Here is a 17,794-nt window from a genome sequence, read left to right on the forward strand (position 1 = left end):
TTCATACCCTTCCCCTCCATACCCCTCTCCTCCATACCCTTCCCCTTCATACCCTTCCCCTTCATACCCCTCTCCTTCATACCCCTCGATACCCCTCCCCTTCATACCCCTCCGTACCCCTCCCCTTCATACCCCTCCATACCCTTCATTCCCCTTCACACCCCTCCCCTCGATACCCCTCCCCTTCATACCCCTCCATGCCCCTCCCCTCCATACCCCTCCATACCACTCCCCTTCATACCCTCCATACCCCTCCCCTTCATACCCCTTCATACCCCTCCCCTTCATACCCTTCCCACCCCTCCCCTTCATACCCTTCCCCTTCATACCCTTCCCCTCCATACCCCTCTCCTCCATACCCTTCCCCTTCATACCCCTCCATACCCCTCCCCTTCATACCCCTCGATACCCCTCCCCTTCATACCCCTCCATACCCTTCATTCCCCTTCACACCCCTCCCCTCGATACCCCTCCCCTTCATACCCCTCCATACCCCTCTCATACCCCTCCATACCCCTCCCATACCCCTTCATACCCCTCCCCTCCATACCCCTCCCATTCATCCTTACCTTTTCCCCTAAATTATGTATAACTCCATCAAATCTCCCCCTCATTCTTCTACCCTCCAGAAAATAAAGTTGTAACCTTTTCATCCTTTCCATATAACTCAGGTCTTCAAGTCCTGCCAATATCCTCATTCATTTTCTCTGTACTCTTTCAATCTTACCGATACGTTCCCTCTGCTGTATTTTATAACCATATAACAATTACAGCACAGAAACAGGCCATCTCGGCCCTTCTAGTCCGTACCGGTTGCTTTGTACTAATTATTTTTGTCTGAATATTAAGTGGCATGTCATCGCACTGCCACAGAAAATGAAACCAGATTCATTGTGTGTAATCTGAAGTGCAAAAAGATGAATTTCTTTTTATTTCAGTAAAGTAGCAAAGGTTAATAAAATTGTATTAGAGAATGCTTGCTTAAAACTATTATTCAAACCTGGTGACAGCACTCACCTTTACGTTACCTCCACTCTCGGCTTCTCCTCTGCCTTTACATTGTCAGGCACAGATTGAAGTTTTAAGAAAAGCAGAGCCGTTGGTGTCCGTCACAAACTGCATACCCTGGTCACCAACATCTGTCTGAACTAGAATTTTCACATTCTTGATGTCGCATCTGACCCCAAAATGAACCAAGGCCAAGTTCCTATTTCTGCCTTCAGCATTGACAAGTCCACGACCACACAACTTCACTATTGAACATTGTTAAAGCTGTAATGATCCCTGATGGAGCCAAGAGCTGGACAGGTGATTGGTAAAGGGGATATGAGAGGATCATGGGACAGGAGGTCCGGGGAGAAAGACAAAGGGGGGGGAACCCAGAGGATGGGCAAGGGGTATAGTCAGAGGGAGAAAAAGGAGAGAGAGAGAAAGAATGTGTGAATATAAATAAATAACGGATGGGGTACAAGGGGGCGGTGGGGCATTAGCGGAAGTTAGAGAAGTCAAAGTTCATGCCATCAGGTTGGAGGCTACCCAGACAGAATATAAGGTGTTGTTCCTCCAACCGGAGTGTGGCTTACCCGCTATTTTCTCTATTAGTTTTTGTTCTTTAAGAGTTGCCCAAATAAGCAGCTGCCCTGATTAACTGATGGCCCTACGAACTGGAATCTAGCACTTGAGGCTGCACTATTGTAATAATTTGTCCAGTTAGAGATTCAAATAGGTCCCTCTGTGCCATGAAAATCTCTGAAGCAGTATCTCCCCTCAATTTTCCTCAATATAAAAATGAGCCATGGCACGTTGAATAACTTGTTAAGACAAACAAATTTTTCATTGATACAGTCAGGCTTTGAACTCAGCTGGATCCATTCTACAGTCTACTATATTTCAAGTACTTTACTGGAAAATATTACTCTTTATTGATGAATAAGTGAACCCTGTTTTGCTTGTTAGCTGCAGCTCAATAGCCAGAGAGAAACTTAATAATAGTAGCTACTCTATTATAATAGTCCTGTATGCTATCACAAGATAATTGCAGGTATGAACAATCTTTTTTGACCATTTTGATCAATTACATGTATTCATGGGATGTGTTGCTGGCCAGACCTGTACTTATTGTCCGTGAACTCAGTGGCATGTGACCTGTTAGAGGGTGGTTAAGATTTAATCACAGTGCTTCTATAAAACCCCTTCACAAAAAAGTGAACAATCTTGCTGCCCTGAAACACAGTAGTTTTTTTTTACCGCAGTCCACTAATTTCATGGCCACCATTACTGATTTATTTATTTACTTGAAATTTAATTCTTCTGTTGCCATAGTAGGAATTGAAATGTAGAGGCCTCTGGATACTACTAGTATGAAAATTTAACTACTGAGACACAATACCTTTGTGACTATGATAAAAATCACTGCTTTTGAATACAAATGCATACAATACAGAGAGTAAAGGAGGGGGCTTAGGACACAGCCCTGGGGAGCTCCTGTGTTGAGGGGCAGAGGGGCAGAGGTGAGGGAGCCCACTCTTACCACCTGCCAGCAATCTGACAGGAAGTCCAGGATCCAGCTGCACAAGACAGGGTGAAGGCTGAGGTCTCTGAGCTTCTTGTCAAGCCTGGAGGGAATTATGGTGTTGAATGCTGAACTGTAGTCCAAGAACAGCATTCTCACATAAGCATCCTTCTTCTCCAGATGTGTAGAGCTGTGGCTATTGCGTCATCTGTCAATCGGTTGTGTCGGTAGGCAAATTATAGGGGGTCCAGTGTGGGTGGTAGCATGCTGCAGATGTGGTCCTTGACCAGCCTCTCAAAGCATTTGCTTATTATTGAGGTGAGTGTGACAGGTCACTAGTCATTCAGATATGTTACCTTGGTCTTTTTAGGTATATTAGGGTGCATCCGATTCCACCTCTAACATCAATTGGAATTGTTCTTTTGATCGTGAGGTAGCTCTGTAAGTCAGAAGGTGCTGCATTTTAGTTGTACAACAGAGATGGAGCCTAAATATTAGCCCAATGCTCCAGAGCAGAACTGAAGGAATGTTACTTAGTTAGAAATGCCAAATTTAGAATAAACGATCAAAATGCTCTCTCAGGCACATTGAAAGATCACGTGGCATTATTTCGAAGAAATAATAGCAGAGATATCCTCAGTGTTCCTGGAAAATATTTATCTCTCAGTCAAAGTCATTAAGCCAGGTTACCTACTTATGATCATCTTACTGTTTAAAAGGTCCTTGGTGCTGCAATTCCAATGACAGTTTCTATATTAAATATTTAAAAAATAGTAAGTTGTAAAACATTTTGAAATAGCCCCATTTTGAAAAATGCAAGTCTTTCCAGCATTTCACACCACTCACTAAAATAGTGAAATGAGAATGGCTGCACTAGACATTACAGCAGCATTTGACCAAGTATTGTGTCGAGGATAGGCATCAAGTGGAAAACACTCCAGAGACTGGAGCCATACCTCGCATGAAAGAAGATGATTATAGTTGTTGGTGATTCTGAAGGAAGTGTCAAAGGCCCAGTGGTTTTCAGTGGTTTCATCAATGACCTTACTTATAAAGGTCAGAAGTGAAGTCAATCAATGAAGATTGTACACTCTTCAATTCCATTCACAACATCTTAGCAAATAAAGCTATGTGCATTTAAATGCACTGCATTCTAAACAATATTCAGGCATTCAGTTATAACTATCAGGTAACATCCATATCGCTAATGTGCCAGGCAACGATCATCTCCAGCAAGAGAGAGTTTAAACACTTACCCTTGACACTCAATGTCTTCATAATACCAAGCCCCTGTTGCAAACATTAAATGAGTCCCCATTCACCAGAAACACCACATAAGTACCAAGGCTATGATGACAGGTGAGAGACTGAGTATCCTGGCACAAGTGAAGAATCTGATGGAATATTGCCTCCCTTTCTCCCCCCACTTCCTCCACTTGGTACATAGAACATCATTTACTGGTTCCTGGCTAAGTCAAGTATCATCCTAATGTGTTACTGGTCCTTCATTATAGCTGGAACTCAGATGGATTGCAGCAGTTCAAAAGGTGGCTCGCTGCCCCCTGCACAAAGCAAGAAGGTATAGGCAGCGATTTCAGTGATGTCCACATCCCAGAAAATGAATTAAGAAAGCAAAGTCATAACAATGTATCAGTCAGCCTGTGTTTAAAATTTCAGATAAACTGTCTCGGTCTTCAAAGTAACAGTTTCTGATCATATGCATTAGCATGTGATTATCCACCTTCTGCCTGAGAGAGGGAGGGCCGACTGGTGCTGCTTGGTTGGTTGAGTTGTTCTCCAATCTTGGCAATTTACTTGCAAGTGTTTCGTCACCATATGAGGAGAGATCATCAGTTAATTGTGGTGTTCTCCAAATGCTTGGCCTTTATATACTTATCAATCAGCTAATTGGTCATCATTACAGAAACTCAGTTGTGACGAAGGGAAAAAGTCTCATTGCTGATTGGTTGCGTGGCGAACTTTGTGCATTGTGGTCTGGAATTTTGCCCACATCAGCTCATAAATAGGATCGAGGTCTACATGCAACACACATAAAAGTTGCTGGTGCACGCAGCAGGCCAGGCAGCATCTCTAGGAAAAGACCCTTCGAAGGGTCTCGGCCTGAAACGTCGACTGTACCTCTTCCTAGAGATGCTGCCTGGCCTGCTGCATTCACCAGCAACTTTTATGTGTGTTGCTTGAATTTCCAGCATCTGCAGAATTCCTGTTGTTCGAGGTCTACATGTCTGTTTACAGAATTGTTGACGAAAAACTGGTTTTTGCACCATGTTTCACTGATGCCCAGTCGAATTTGTGCCCCTCTTGATCTTTATGGGCAGAGACTGGGGACAGTTGGTCATGCTGCTTCACAGCTAGTTGATGTTCATGGATCCTCGTAGATAGCTTCCTCCCACTCTGGCCAACGTAATATTTGCTGCAGTCCCCGTATTAGATTTTGTTGCTGCTTTCCTATACACATTTCTAAAGGTTTCATTAATTATTCCACCAAACACCCACTTTTTCCCTTTTCTATTATATTATGTCTGCGGAGTATTCAAGAAGTCAATAAAATGTTAACATCTTTGAAATGTTCATCCCTGCCGCCTTGAAATATGGGAAGAATTCTGAATGGTTATCAGCCTCTGGAACGGCAGTATCCATTTAACTCTATTTGAAAATAGAATTTCACAGAACTAAAATAAGAACAGAAATTTTATCAACCAATTATTGATATCTATGGATTATTGCTTGTCAGTGCTTCACTGTATTTCTCATAATTTAACTTTTCATTTTCAACAGGTTGGTGATCAAATCATTGAAATCAATGGAGAAAACACAAGGGAAATGACCCATGCTAGAGCAATAGAGCTGATAAAATCTGGTGGAAGAAGAGTGCGTCTCTTGCTTAAAAGGGGAACCGGTCAAGTGCCAGAATATGGTGGGTTTCAGCTTATAAATCATATTTGTAGTTAATTAAGGAAAAACAGTAGCTTAACATTGTTGTGTGGTACTAGTACAGTATGTTGGATTGGCAACTAGCTATCATCTAGAAAATTATGCAGAATATACAGTATGTTATCTAGCTGATTGTATCTTGGCAGAAAACAACAGCATTCTCTGTCAATGGTGCTACATTAATTGAAGTTAATGATGCATTTCCTGATAAACCAGCTTTTCTCTTCCAAGGTATGGATCCTCATGCCTTAAAATGTTGTCATAACAAACATTAAACAGACAGACTTGTAATTATACAGTGCCTTAAATGGCCTCGGGGCATCCCAAAGCATTTTACAGCCATCGAAGTACTTTGAGTTTTAGCTACTGTAAATTAAATGTAGATAAAGACCAATGAATTTTTAAAGGTACTTGATAGCTTGTTGCCGAATATGTTTTATGAGGTGCATTACAGATTACATTTGTACATAGATTTTAAAAAAATTACACATGTATTATAGCTAAGCTTTGAACATTTCAATTTCTTCACTAACTGTTTAACTTTCTGCATGCCTTCTATCTTGAAGCTTATTTTAGCTTACTTCTGTCCTGTTTAAAATTTTCTATGCTGAACAACTTACTATATATCTTTTTGCTAACAGTAGTAATATCTATGTCATTGCTACTGTCAATTCTACTGATTGGTCCCAGGCTATTCCTCCCCTTCCTTTAGGAACGGTTCCTTCCAGCCTCTCCATGTGCATGAAAAGTGACAAGCATGGGTCCCCATATTTCTTCCTATTGGGCCACCCTAAAGACACGGTTTGTAAAGCTGCATGCGTATTATCATTCTTAAAACTTAAACTGATTGCATTTAACATGTTTTATGGCTGCACTGATGAGTTATTTTGTGAAATAATGTACAATAACAATTCATCAATTTCAGTAAGTTAGCTGAATTTAGCATAACTGTAAAATTAGTTTCTATTAACTTACACAATATTAAATTTAATCTTATTTTTTTAAATATTGATTTTGCCCAAAACTCTATGGCTGTGATATTTAGAAAATATTTATTTTTTCTTACTTAACCTTAAATTAAATAATTGGTGTGAATATCAATGCAGAAGTGAAATGTTCACATGAGTGGCAGAGAAAAATATGGAGCAATTTCATTTTGGTAGAGACTGAGGGATTATACAAACAAAGTGATATAATTTTAAGGAGAAAAGACAAGCAGAAAGATTTAGGTGTATGTACACATGCTGGAAGGTGGTTGCATAGGTTACTGAACTGTACATGCTCTTTGACTTTATAAATGGAGACTATAACAGCAATGAGTTAGTATAACATTAATGAACCACTGGTTAAATTTATGTTTGAATATTCTGAGAAATTCTGGGAGCCTGTTCTTAAGGTTTACCAAGGTCTTAGTTCAACAAAAGAAAAATATTACTGGAATGGGACTGATAAGATACTTCTCTTATTTGCATGGATTAGAGAGAGTGAACCATTCTCCTACAGCAGAGGCATTCCAAGGGAAGATTCAGGGGAATCTCTCTGTCTCAGCACACTATTTTATGTTGACCTGTTGCAAGGTCACACAGCTGCCAGCACTTGATCTTAGAAGGACACAAAGACAAATCTAGCAGCATTCTTCCAGCTGGAATGTACTGTTTCTTCAAGAATTCCCACTACATTGCTGGGAGAGGATTAAAAGTGCTTCTGGAGTTACACAGGCAGCTGAAGAAAATTATCCACAGGAAATATATTCTCTGGGCCTTGAACACCACCTACAGATAGCTACAACCAGTAGGAGTTGCAAGGTTGTTGCAAGGACTAATACTACATGAGTGCAATATAATCAAGTTTCAATTACTTTCTGCTGACTGAAGAACAGGTAGATGAGTATGAAGCCACAGTGCCTTCCCATATGTAGCAATGAGCAGGAAATCTAAAGGTTCCATGGAATAGTGGCTATGGCCTAGAATAATCCTGAAGCATGGATAGTGAAAGCAATCCAAATATATTTATAGCCCTGTCTTTTAGGTCACAGAGTGAGGACAGTCTTGCTGAAGTATAGATCATATTGACATTGCTCATCTGGCAAGTACAGCTAGGAGGAGTCCCTCTAATCTCTAGTTGAATAGAACCTTGGGCAATAAAGCCGATTCGGTCTCCAGTAGTCCCTCTGCCTGCCTGTTGCCAATGGTCCACCTCCATGCCATCCAGCGGGGGCGGGGGGGTGTTAGATGTTGACAGATGTCTATTTGGAAGCTAGATTTGAGAGCAGAGATGTGGTTGAAGATGTAAGATTGTGAGCTCTGAGGCTGCATTCTGCTGGAGAGCAACCTGACAAAAGGATGCTATTTGCTTATTGATCTCTTAAATAGTATGTTTCAGGAAAATGGGGCCACTAAAAGCCATTGTTCGGTGATTTTAATACTCTCATGTTTCAGAAGATAACGTTGAAGTCAAAAATTGGGCATTAAAATGGTGTCAGTTAGAAAAGTAGAGGTCAAATGTTCTCAGTGGGTCCTGAGAGAATCAGAAATGGACAATTTTGGCTTTCTCTGGTTTTATCCTATGTCAACAGCATCACACTTTTCTCGTCTCTGTGACGACAAACTTTTAGATCCCCATTGCCTTCACATTTTCCTTGACTATCACAATGCCATTTTGTGAAGTCTCGTGACATGTTGTGTAACCAGCTGAATATTTTCCGCGATCCTGTCATTTTTTGTCATATCCTCCAAACTTTGTAAGATTGAACTAATTTAATGCTGTCATCTAACCCAATATTCTGCAAAACTCCACGTCCCAGCTCTAACACAGTCGTGAGTTAAATGATTGTTTCATCAGTCAGTTGCTCTCCAGTCATCTCGATCACATTTTGCTGTTAACACAATGTTCCAACTGTTCCTTCATTACTTTCCTCATTTACAAAATAGACCTGAACTGACACTCATGCAGCTCCTTCAAGTGCTCCTCAGCAGACTCCTCCAGAGAACACCAACCTGCTGTTTCCAGTGACACACAGTTAGGGATACTGAGGTATCAGTCTAATCATAGGTTAATGAATTAATATCACTTAATGTAGCTAATCCTAATTCGTCATTATCCTCTCCTACTTCTACCAAGATCAATTGCCTGGCTTCATCCACAGGCTTAACTTTCAATGGACACATGCAGCATTCAGTAAAATGCTATTGTCCACTAAATATTTGTAGGATATACAAGGATGTCAACCCTATCTTGACAGATTCTGGTAATGTGATTATGTCATCTAATCACCTTCAGTCATATAGCACAGTCAAGTAATGTTCAATCATCTAACATTGGATTACATGACATTTCGCCATTACTTACTAATAGTACTGAATCACCAAGCCCAGAATAAAGCATTTAAACTAATTACCATAATTATGAATGAATGAATAGAAATATTCATTAGTGAAATAAAGATATTAATATGCAACCATTAAGCTACAGCTAAATAAATTTATAGTATGAAATTTGTATTCAGCATCAGGTCAACAGTGCTTGCCACTGATTTCCAAACAAAGTTGGAACTTACCCAGAGTCCTTACACGTTTCAGTTTCAGAGATGATCACAAGACAGAGGAGCATCATTTGGCCACTCAGCCCATTGAGTCCATTCCATCATTCCATCACGGCTGACTTGTTATCCCTCTCAACTCCATTCTTCTGCCTTCTCCCCATAACCTTTGACACCCTGACTAACCAAGAACTTATCAGCCTCCCCTTAAAATTTACTCAATGACACAGGCTTCGTGGTTGTCCATGGCAATGAATTCCACAGATTCACCGAGCAATGGCTAAAGAAATTTTACATCATTTCTGTTCTAAATGGGTGTCCCTCTATTCTGAGTCTATGCCCTCTGGTCCCAGACTCACCCACTATAGGAAATATCCTCTCCACATCCACTCTATGTAGGCAACTTCAATATTCTGTAGATTTCACTGTGATTCCCTCTCCCCCACCCATTCTAATTTCTAATTTTCTCCCTGTTTAGAAAATAGTCTACACGTTTATTCCTTCTACCACAAGTGCATAACCATACACTTCCCCAGACTATATTCTGTCTGACTCTTCTTTATTCATTTCCCAATCTGTCCAAGTACTTCTGCAGACTCCTTAATACCTAAGCACTACCTGCTTCTCCACCTATAGTATCACCTGCAAACTTGGGCATAAAGCCATCAATTCTGTCATCTAACTCATTGACATATAATATGAAAAGAAGCAGTCCCAACACCGACCCCTGCGAAACACCACCAGTCACTGGCAGCCAACCAGAATGGGCCCCCTTAAATCCAACTCTTTGTTTCCTGCCAGTCCGCCAATCTTCTATCCATGCTAGTATCTTTTCTGTAATACCATAGGCTCTTATCTCGGTAAGCAACCTCATATGCGGCACCTTGTCGAAAGCCTTCTGAAAATCCAAGTAAACGACATTCACTGATTCTCCTTTGTCTATCCTGCCTATTATTTCCTCAAAAGAATTCCAGTAGATTTCAGACAAGATTTCCCTTTAAGGAAACCATACTGACCTTGGCCTATTTTATCAGGTGCATGCAAGTGACCCAAAACTTCATCCTTAATAATGTACTCCAGTGTCTTCCCAACCACTGAAGTCAGACTAATTGGCCTGTAATTGACTTTGTTCAGCCTCCTTTCCTTCTGAAAGAGTGGAGTTACATTTGCAATTTTCCAGTCCCCTGGAACATTCCAAGATCTAGTGATTCTTGAACAATCATTACCAATGCCTCCACTATCTCTTCAGCTACTACTTTCAGAACTCTGGGTTGTAGTCCATCCTCCAGATGATTTATCTCCTCAGTCCTTTCAGCTTCCCAAGCACCTTCTCCTTAGTAATAGCAATTACACTTCTGCGTTCTGACACTCGAATTTCTGGCATACTACTATTGTCTTCCACAGTGAAGACTGACACAAAATGTTTAGTGAGTTTGCTTGCGATTTCTTTGTCCCCCATTACTAACTCACCAACGTCATTTTCCAGTGGTCCAATATCTGCCCTCACCTGTCTTTTATATATTTGAATACTATTAGCTAGCTTTCCTTCATATTTCATCGTTTCTCTCCTGTTTTTCTTTTCATTACCTTCTGTTGGTTTTTAAAACCTTCACAATCCTCTAACTTCTCACTAATTTTTGCTACATTATATGCCCATTCTTTTGCCTTTATGCTGTCTTTGACTTCCTTTGTCAGCCACATTTGCTTCATCCTTCCTTCATCTTTGTAAAGTATCTATCCTGCAGATGTATCTATCACAAGGAAGAATTGTTAGTTGGTCTCAATTCAAGTAGAGTTTCACCCAATATTCAGATCACCCTGAGCTAGTTCACAACATTCCTGCTCTATGATATTGTCCATTGAAGTAAGTAAACCAAAACGTGGTGATGAATTAACTTAAATCTGTGCCAGGTAGCTCTGCCACTGGAACCTCTCCATTTCAATGGAAGGGGTTGACCAGGCCAGTAGGTGTGCTTTGTGGGTTTATTCTACACAGTGGCATCAATGTCATGTAAGGTCATGTATCAGGTATAGTTTTACCAAAGATAGAACACAGAACAGTGTACAGCACAGTATAGGCCCTTTGGCTCATATTGCAGTGACGAACTTTTAACCTACTCCGAAATCAATCTAAACAACTTTGAAGGAGCCAGCTTTCCTCCTCAGTCGCCACTAAGTAGCCAGATGCACTTTACACCTGGCCTCAATTTTATACCAATCAAGACTGATGTAAGTAACTCAACCTTATAATTGGAAGCATTGATTAAACAGTGCAGTTGTGGTTTGTTTCAACTTTGTTTTTAATTAGTTTCTAGTAATTGAAGGTAAAGTTAATTACTTAAGTCTGTCTCTTTTAACACCACCAATGGAAGGCCCGAGTTTCAGGATTCGATGTCAGAAGTTAGTCAATTCTTGTGACCGGCTCCACTTCGAGCTAGCCATGGAGCTCATTTGGTATCACTAAGCTGCAAAAGTGCAACTATAAGAAGTGTTGGGGAGATGTGTGTAAGCAATAGGCCAGATCAAATGCAATCCAGCCCTTGGAAAACTATTACCCTAGCTGGCAAATTTTGATGGTATTCATGCTGTGACCCGAAAAGACCTTGTTATAAAAATTTAGAACATAGTTGTTATGTACTTTGAAAATCAGTGGCAGCTCGGTGCTTATGCTGCATAGACTTCACATCTCCTCCAGCAAAGATCAAAATTAATTCATCAGTAGCTTCCTTGGTGACTACTATCTGCTGCAGGCAATGTCAGGATAACTCGTGCCTGTTGCTAACCCCTTGTGTTTGATTGTAGAGCCTGTATGTCCTTTTTCTTTTCCAGTGCTCATAATCACCTTGCCAGTCTGTCCAGGTGACAGAGATGGCAATGGAAGCACAATCTTGACAATACAAGAGACAAACCAGAAACTGCATCCTTAGAGCTTAGCTAGGAGACAAATCGAGACATCAGTCCAGTAGATGGTTGTGTCCCTTGATTTGTTGAAAGCAAATCTATCTCTTTAGGAGTAGCATCCTTGTAAAAATGAATAAATAAGAGGGGGAAAGGAGCAGTAAGGTATGACCCAGAATTCCTAATCTCTAGAGTCATCCTTTGTGTCAGGAGACTACTCCACTATTAAATTCCAAACAGCATAGCACTGTGTAGCACTGGGTACTGGCAGGCAGACACGTAGACTCTCCTCTGCTGGAGCTGCTGTCCTTCTGTTCCCTCACTCACTGAGGCACGAAATTTGCTTCAAAGTCCTTCAGATGTCACAAAACAATGATCAGTGTATCACTGACATAAGAGCAGGCTGTAGCTATTTGATGGCTTTGAATGAAATGACAGGGAGTAGAAATGATGGAATATAATTCACTGCTGTTTTGGAAACACTGCACCCTATTCCTCACATGCAGAGAGTTTGCAATCACTCTGATATCTTAGATAGCTGCTTTGAACATGAAATTCAAAAAGCTTTAGTGAAAGATGTAAAGACAATCTGAAAATATCATTCTCAGATTTCAATTTGCTTCTGAATGCTTGCTGAAAGCACAGAATATAAATAATTTAGCAACACATTTAGAAGGCAGTTAAATATGAGACCACGTTATCAGCTTACATTTATTTATTTTCTCCATCTCCAGTTGCATTTTCTCCATCTCCTTATTATCCATGTTATAGTGTGTGGTTGATCATGAAATGGTTCATGGTCAATTATATATTATGTTGATGCTTCATGTAACCTTTCCCTGTAATGTTTATTGGATTTACCGAAAATTAGATTTAAAGCCATGCTCACAGAAAACTGGAAGAATTCAGCTGGTCAGGCAAAATTTATGGAGTAAAATAAATAGCCAGCATTTCGGGCTGAGACGTTTCATCAGGACTGGAACCGGACAGGTCCATTATTACAACGAGTTCTTTTAATAAAATGCCAGATTTATTGAACACAAGATTCCCAGCTGTAATAGCAGGAAATAAAATATCTCCTGGTTAATAGTCCAGAGGTTTGAATAATAGTAGACTGCTGAACTATCACTCTACTAATTGAAATATAATCCCATGATTTAAGAAAAGAGAGAGACGGAAGAGAAGGAGCCAAGACTAGTTTGTCTGTCATCAGTAGTCAAGAAAATGCTGGAGTCTAATATTAAGGATGTGGTAATAGGGTATTTGGACGATAATTATGGGATTAGGGACAGTAAACATGGATTTAGAAGAAGGCAATCCTGTTTGACAAATCTTGAATCTTTTGAGTTTGTAACTTGCAGAAAGAACAACCCGGTCAATGTGGTGTGTTTGAATTTCCAGGAGGCCTTTAATAAGGTGCCACCCAAGAGATCATTGAATCAAATTAAATTGCATAGTAATGGAGATAATATACCGGTGTGGATTGATGCTCAAAAAGCAGAGAATAGAATAAATGGGCCATATTCAGCCTGGGGGGCCTATGACTAGTAAGGGTCTCACGGGGATCAGTATCTGGACTATGTCTGTACACAATCTATATCAATAGTTTGGGATGCAAATATATCCAGCCCAAATTGAACTCACCTAATGTTATGAATCTGGCATATTATTCCTTTGGCATCATTGAAATCTCTACAGCTTTTGATGGGGTTAACAAAATTCAATTCTATCATTGTCCAGCTCAGTTACACTCTAGTTTCCATCCTTGTATAATTGAACTGTCCAAAAATAAATAAAAATCTCCTCCTATCCTGTGTCCCTACAGACTCTCTTAGATCTGCCTTTGAACTCTTCTGCTTCTTCAAGACATCCACAGAAGAGCAGGTTCAGGTTCTCCACTTACTATTATTTCCATTGTTTTTTCCAATGGTTCTACCTGGGTTTAGAAGTTCCACATGCCCCAAAAGAAATGTCACCATAAAAAGGAAGTGACGCTCTGGGTTGGAGCACCCCACTCTTACCACAGCTCATCACAGTAGATGTCTTCCAAAAGAATCTGAAAATTTATATGCCAATATACCAGAGAGTAGTGGGAGAGGGAAGAGAATCCCAAAGATTTCAAGAAAACTTTTAAAAGAAATTTACAAGGTACTAATAGATTATTAAGTTCTATGTATATTTGATGCATTCCACACCAGGTAAAGTCAACTTCTATAAAGGCAATTTACTCACTTTTAGGCCAGGACATGCATAAATATTTATATATACTTTACACTTCCAAATCATTAACTGCTATGAATATTTTATAACAAGCAGCTTTATGCAACAGGCAGTCCACAATTATATTGTCCACACATTGTCCTGTAGACCCAGGTAGAAGAAAAAGAACTCATCTACTGATATAAACTAAACCAGCATTTTTCAGTTCACTTGGGAGGGAATATTGATAGCAAACTATTAAAAAGCACCCTTTGTTAAAGTAAATGTTATGATGAGGTTGTATAAGGCATTGGTGAGGCCGAATCTGGAGTATTGTGTTCAGTTTTGGTCACCAAATTACAGGAAGGATATAAATAAGGTTGAAAGAGTGCAGAGAAGGTTTACAAGGATGTTGCCGGGACTTGACAAACTCAGTTACAGAGAAAGGTTGAATAGGTTAGGACTTTATTCCCTGGAGTGTAGAAGAATGAGGGGAGATTTGATAGAGGTATATAAAATTATGATGGGTATAGATAGAGTGATTGCAAGCAGGCTTTTTTCACTGAGGCAAGGGGAGAAAAAAACCAGAGGACATGGGTTAAGGGTGAAGGGGGAAAAGTTTAAAGGGAACATTAGGGGGGGCTTCTTCACACAGAGAGTGGTGGGAGTATGGAATGAGCTGCCAGACGAGGTGGTAAGTGCGGGTTCTCTTTTAACATTTAAGAATAAATTGGACAGATACATGGATGGGAGGTGTATGGAGGGATATGGTCCGTGTACAGGTCAGTGGGACTAGGCAGAAAATGGTTCGGCACAGCCAAGAAGGACCAAAAGGCCTGTTTCTGTGCTGTAGTTTCTATGGTTTCTATGGTTCTAAATGGAGTTCTTTATTAAAATCAAATACCCGTTTCCTGTAAGTATTTCCTTAATAGCATCTCCAGAAGTGCCATTACATCATTCTGGTGCTTGACTCTTAATTAAGGATGACAATTAAAACCAGTGCTTGGAAAGCAAATCATAACATAGAAAATAGATCTTGTTGCATTTTTACAGATTGTCAAGTATGAAGGTGTAGTTGTCACTCAATTGTGGCTGAAGGATGGTTGTAGTTAGGAGCTAAATGTCCAAGGTCACACATTGTATTGGAATGATAGGAAGGTAGGCAGAAGGAGTGGCGTGACTCTGTTGGTAAAGAATGGCATCACATCACTATAAAGATGTGACATAGGATCGGAAGATGTTGAATCCTTGTGGATTGAGTTAAGAAACTGCAAGGGTAAAATGACCCTGATGGCAGTTATATACAAGCCTCCAAGCAGTAGCTGGGATGTGGACTACAGATTACAACAGGAAATAGAAAAGGCATGTCAAAAAGGCAATGTTATGATAGTCATGGGAGATTTTAACATGCAGGTAGATTGGGGAAATCAGATTGGTAATGAGAGTGAATCTGTTGAATGCCTGCAAGTTAGCTTTTAGAGCAGTTTGTCGTTGAGCCTACTAGGGGAATCAACTGTACTGGATTGAGTGTTGTGTAATGAATTACACGCGATTAAGGAACTTAAAAGAACCCTCAGAAGTCAGTGATCACAATATGATTGAGTTCAACATGAAAGTTGATAGGGAGAAAGTAAAGTCTGATATAGCAGTATTTCAGAGGAGTAAAGGAAATTACAGTGGTATGAAAGAGGAGTTGGCCAAAGTAAATGGGAAGCAGGTGCTGGCAGGGATTTAGCAGAGCAACAATGGCTTGAGTTTCTGGGGAAATAATGAGGGTGCAGGACAGATGTATTGTATTCCAAAAACAAAGAAATACTCAAACGGCAAAATAGTACAACAGTGGCTAACAAGGGAAGTCAAACCTAACGTAAGAGCAAAAGAGAGGGCATACAACAAGGCAAAAATAGCAGGAAGATAGAGGATTGGGAAGCTTTGTAAAACCTACAGAAATCAATTAAGATAATTATTAGGAGGAAAAAGATGAAATATGAAAGTAAACTAGCAAACAATATCAAGATGGTTAGTAAAAAGCTTTTTCAAGTATATAAAAATAAAAGAGAATGAATATAAGACTGCTAGAAAATAAGGCCAGAGAAATAATAATGGGGGACAAGGAGATGGCAGATAAACTAAATGAGTATTTTGCATCAGTCCTCACTATGGAAGACACTAGCAGTGTGCCAGGGTTGAAGGGTGTGAGGGAAGAGAAATGAATGCAGTACCTATTATAAGGGAGAAGGTTCTCAAAAAGCTAAAAGACCTAAAGGTTCATAAATCACCTGGACCAGATGAACTGCATCCGAGGGTTCTGAAAAAGGTAGTGGTAGGTATTGTGGAGGCATTTGTAATGATCCTTCAAAAATCATTGGACTCTGGCATGGTGCCAGAGGACTGGAAAATTGCAAATGTTACTCCACTCTAAGAAAGGAGGAAGGCAGCAGAAAGGAACTTATAGACCAGTTGGCCTAACCTCAGTGGTTGGGAAGATGTTGGAATCGGTTGTTAATGATAAGGTTATGTAGTACTTGGTGGCACAGGACAAGATAGGACAAAGTCAGCATGGTTTCCTTAAGGGAAAATCTTGCCTGACGAACCTGTTGGAATTCTTTGAGGAGATTACAAGTAGGATAGGTAAAGGGGATGTAGTGGATATTGTATATTTGGATTTTCAGAAGGCCTTTGACAAGGTGCCACACATGAAGCTGCTTATCAAGTTAAGAGCCCATGGTATTACGGGCATAATTAGAACATTGGATGATTGATAGGAGGCAGTGAGTGGGAATAAAAGGATACTTTTCTGGTTGGCTGCCAGTGACCAGTGGTGTTCTGCAGGGGTCGGTGTTGGGGCTGCTTCTTTTTATGCTGTAAATCAATTATTTAGATGATGGAATAGATGGCTTTGTTGCCACATTTGCAGATGATATGAAGATTAGTGGAGGGCAGGTAGTGTTGAAGAAACAGGAAGGCTGCGGAAGTACTTAGGAGAATGTGCAAGAAAGTGGCAAATGAAATACAATGTTGGAAAATGCATGGTAATGCATTTTGGTAGAAGAAATAAATGTGCAGACTGTTTTCTAAGAGGGGAGAAAATCCAAAAGTGTGAGATGCAAAGGGACTTCGGAGTCCTTGTGCAGAACACCCTAAAGATTAACTTACAGGTTGAGCTGGTGGTGAGGAAGGCAAATGCAATGTTAGCATTCATTACAAGAGGTCTAGAGTATAAGAGCAGAAATATGATGCTGAGGCTTTATAAGCTACTCATGAGGCCTCAGCTTGAGAATTGTGAACAGTTTTGGTTCTAAGAAAAGATGTGCTGGCAATGGAGAGGGTTCAGAGGAAGTTTACAAGGATGATTCTGGGAATGAAGATTATCATATGAGGAATGTTTGATCACTCTGGGCCTATACTCACTGGAATTTACAAGGATATGGGGGGATCTCATTGAAACCTTTCAAATGTTGAAAGGCCTAGACAGACTATATGTGAAAAGGATGTTTCCCAGGGTGGGTGAGTCTGGGACAAGAGGGCACAGCCTCAGGATAAAGGGGCTTCCATTTAAAACAGAGATGCTGAGATATTTCTTTCACTAGAGGGTGGTACATTTGTGGAATTTGTTACCACAGGCAGGTGTGGAGGCCAGGTCGTTGGGTGTATTTAAGGCAGAGATTAATAGATTCTTGATTGGCCATGGC

At 40.3% G+C, this 17,794-nt stretch overlaps 1 protein-coding gene across 12 annotated transcripts in view; it reads left to right on the forward strand.

Moving 5' to 3' along the window:
* magi2a (membrane associated guanylate kinase, WW and PDZ domain containing 2a) overlaps positions 1-17,794 on the forward strand; it is a 600,063-nt gene that overhangs the window by 573,829 nt on the left and 8,440 nt on the right. For 7 of the 12 annotated variants that reach the window (XM_063072811.1, XM_063072812.1, XM_063072813.1 and 4 more), the window contains one exon: positions 5,312-5,450. In XM_063072811.1, the coding sequence (XP_062928881.1) occupies positions 5,312-5,450 (139 nt within the window). Of the gene's footprint in view, positions 1-5,311; positions 5,451-6,157; positions 6,269-17,794 lie in introns of all 12 variants that reach the window. The other 5 variants (XM_063072817.1, XM_063072818.1, XM_063072819.1 and 2 more) reach the window with 2 other exon arrangements.

Source organism: Mobula hypostoma, chromosome 20 (genome assembly GCF_963921235.1).
Source record: "Mobula hypostoma chromosome 20, sMobHyp1.1, whole genome shotgun sequence".
Lineage (NCBI taxonomy): Eukaryota > Metazoa > Chordata > Chondrichthyes > Myliobatiformes > Myliobatidae > Mobula > Mobula hypostoma.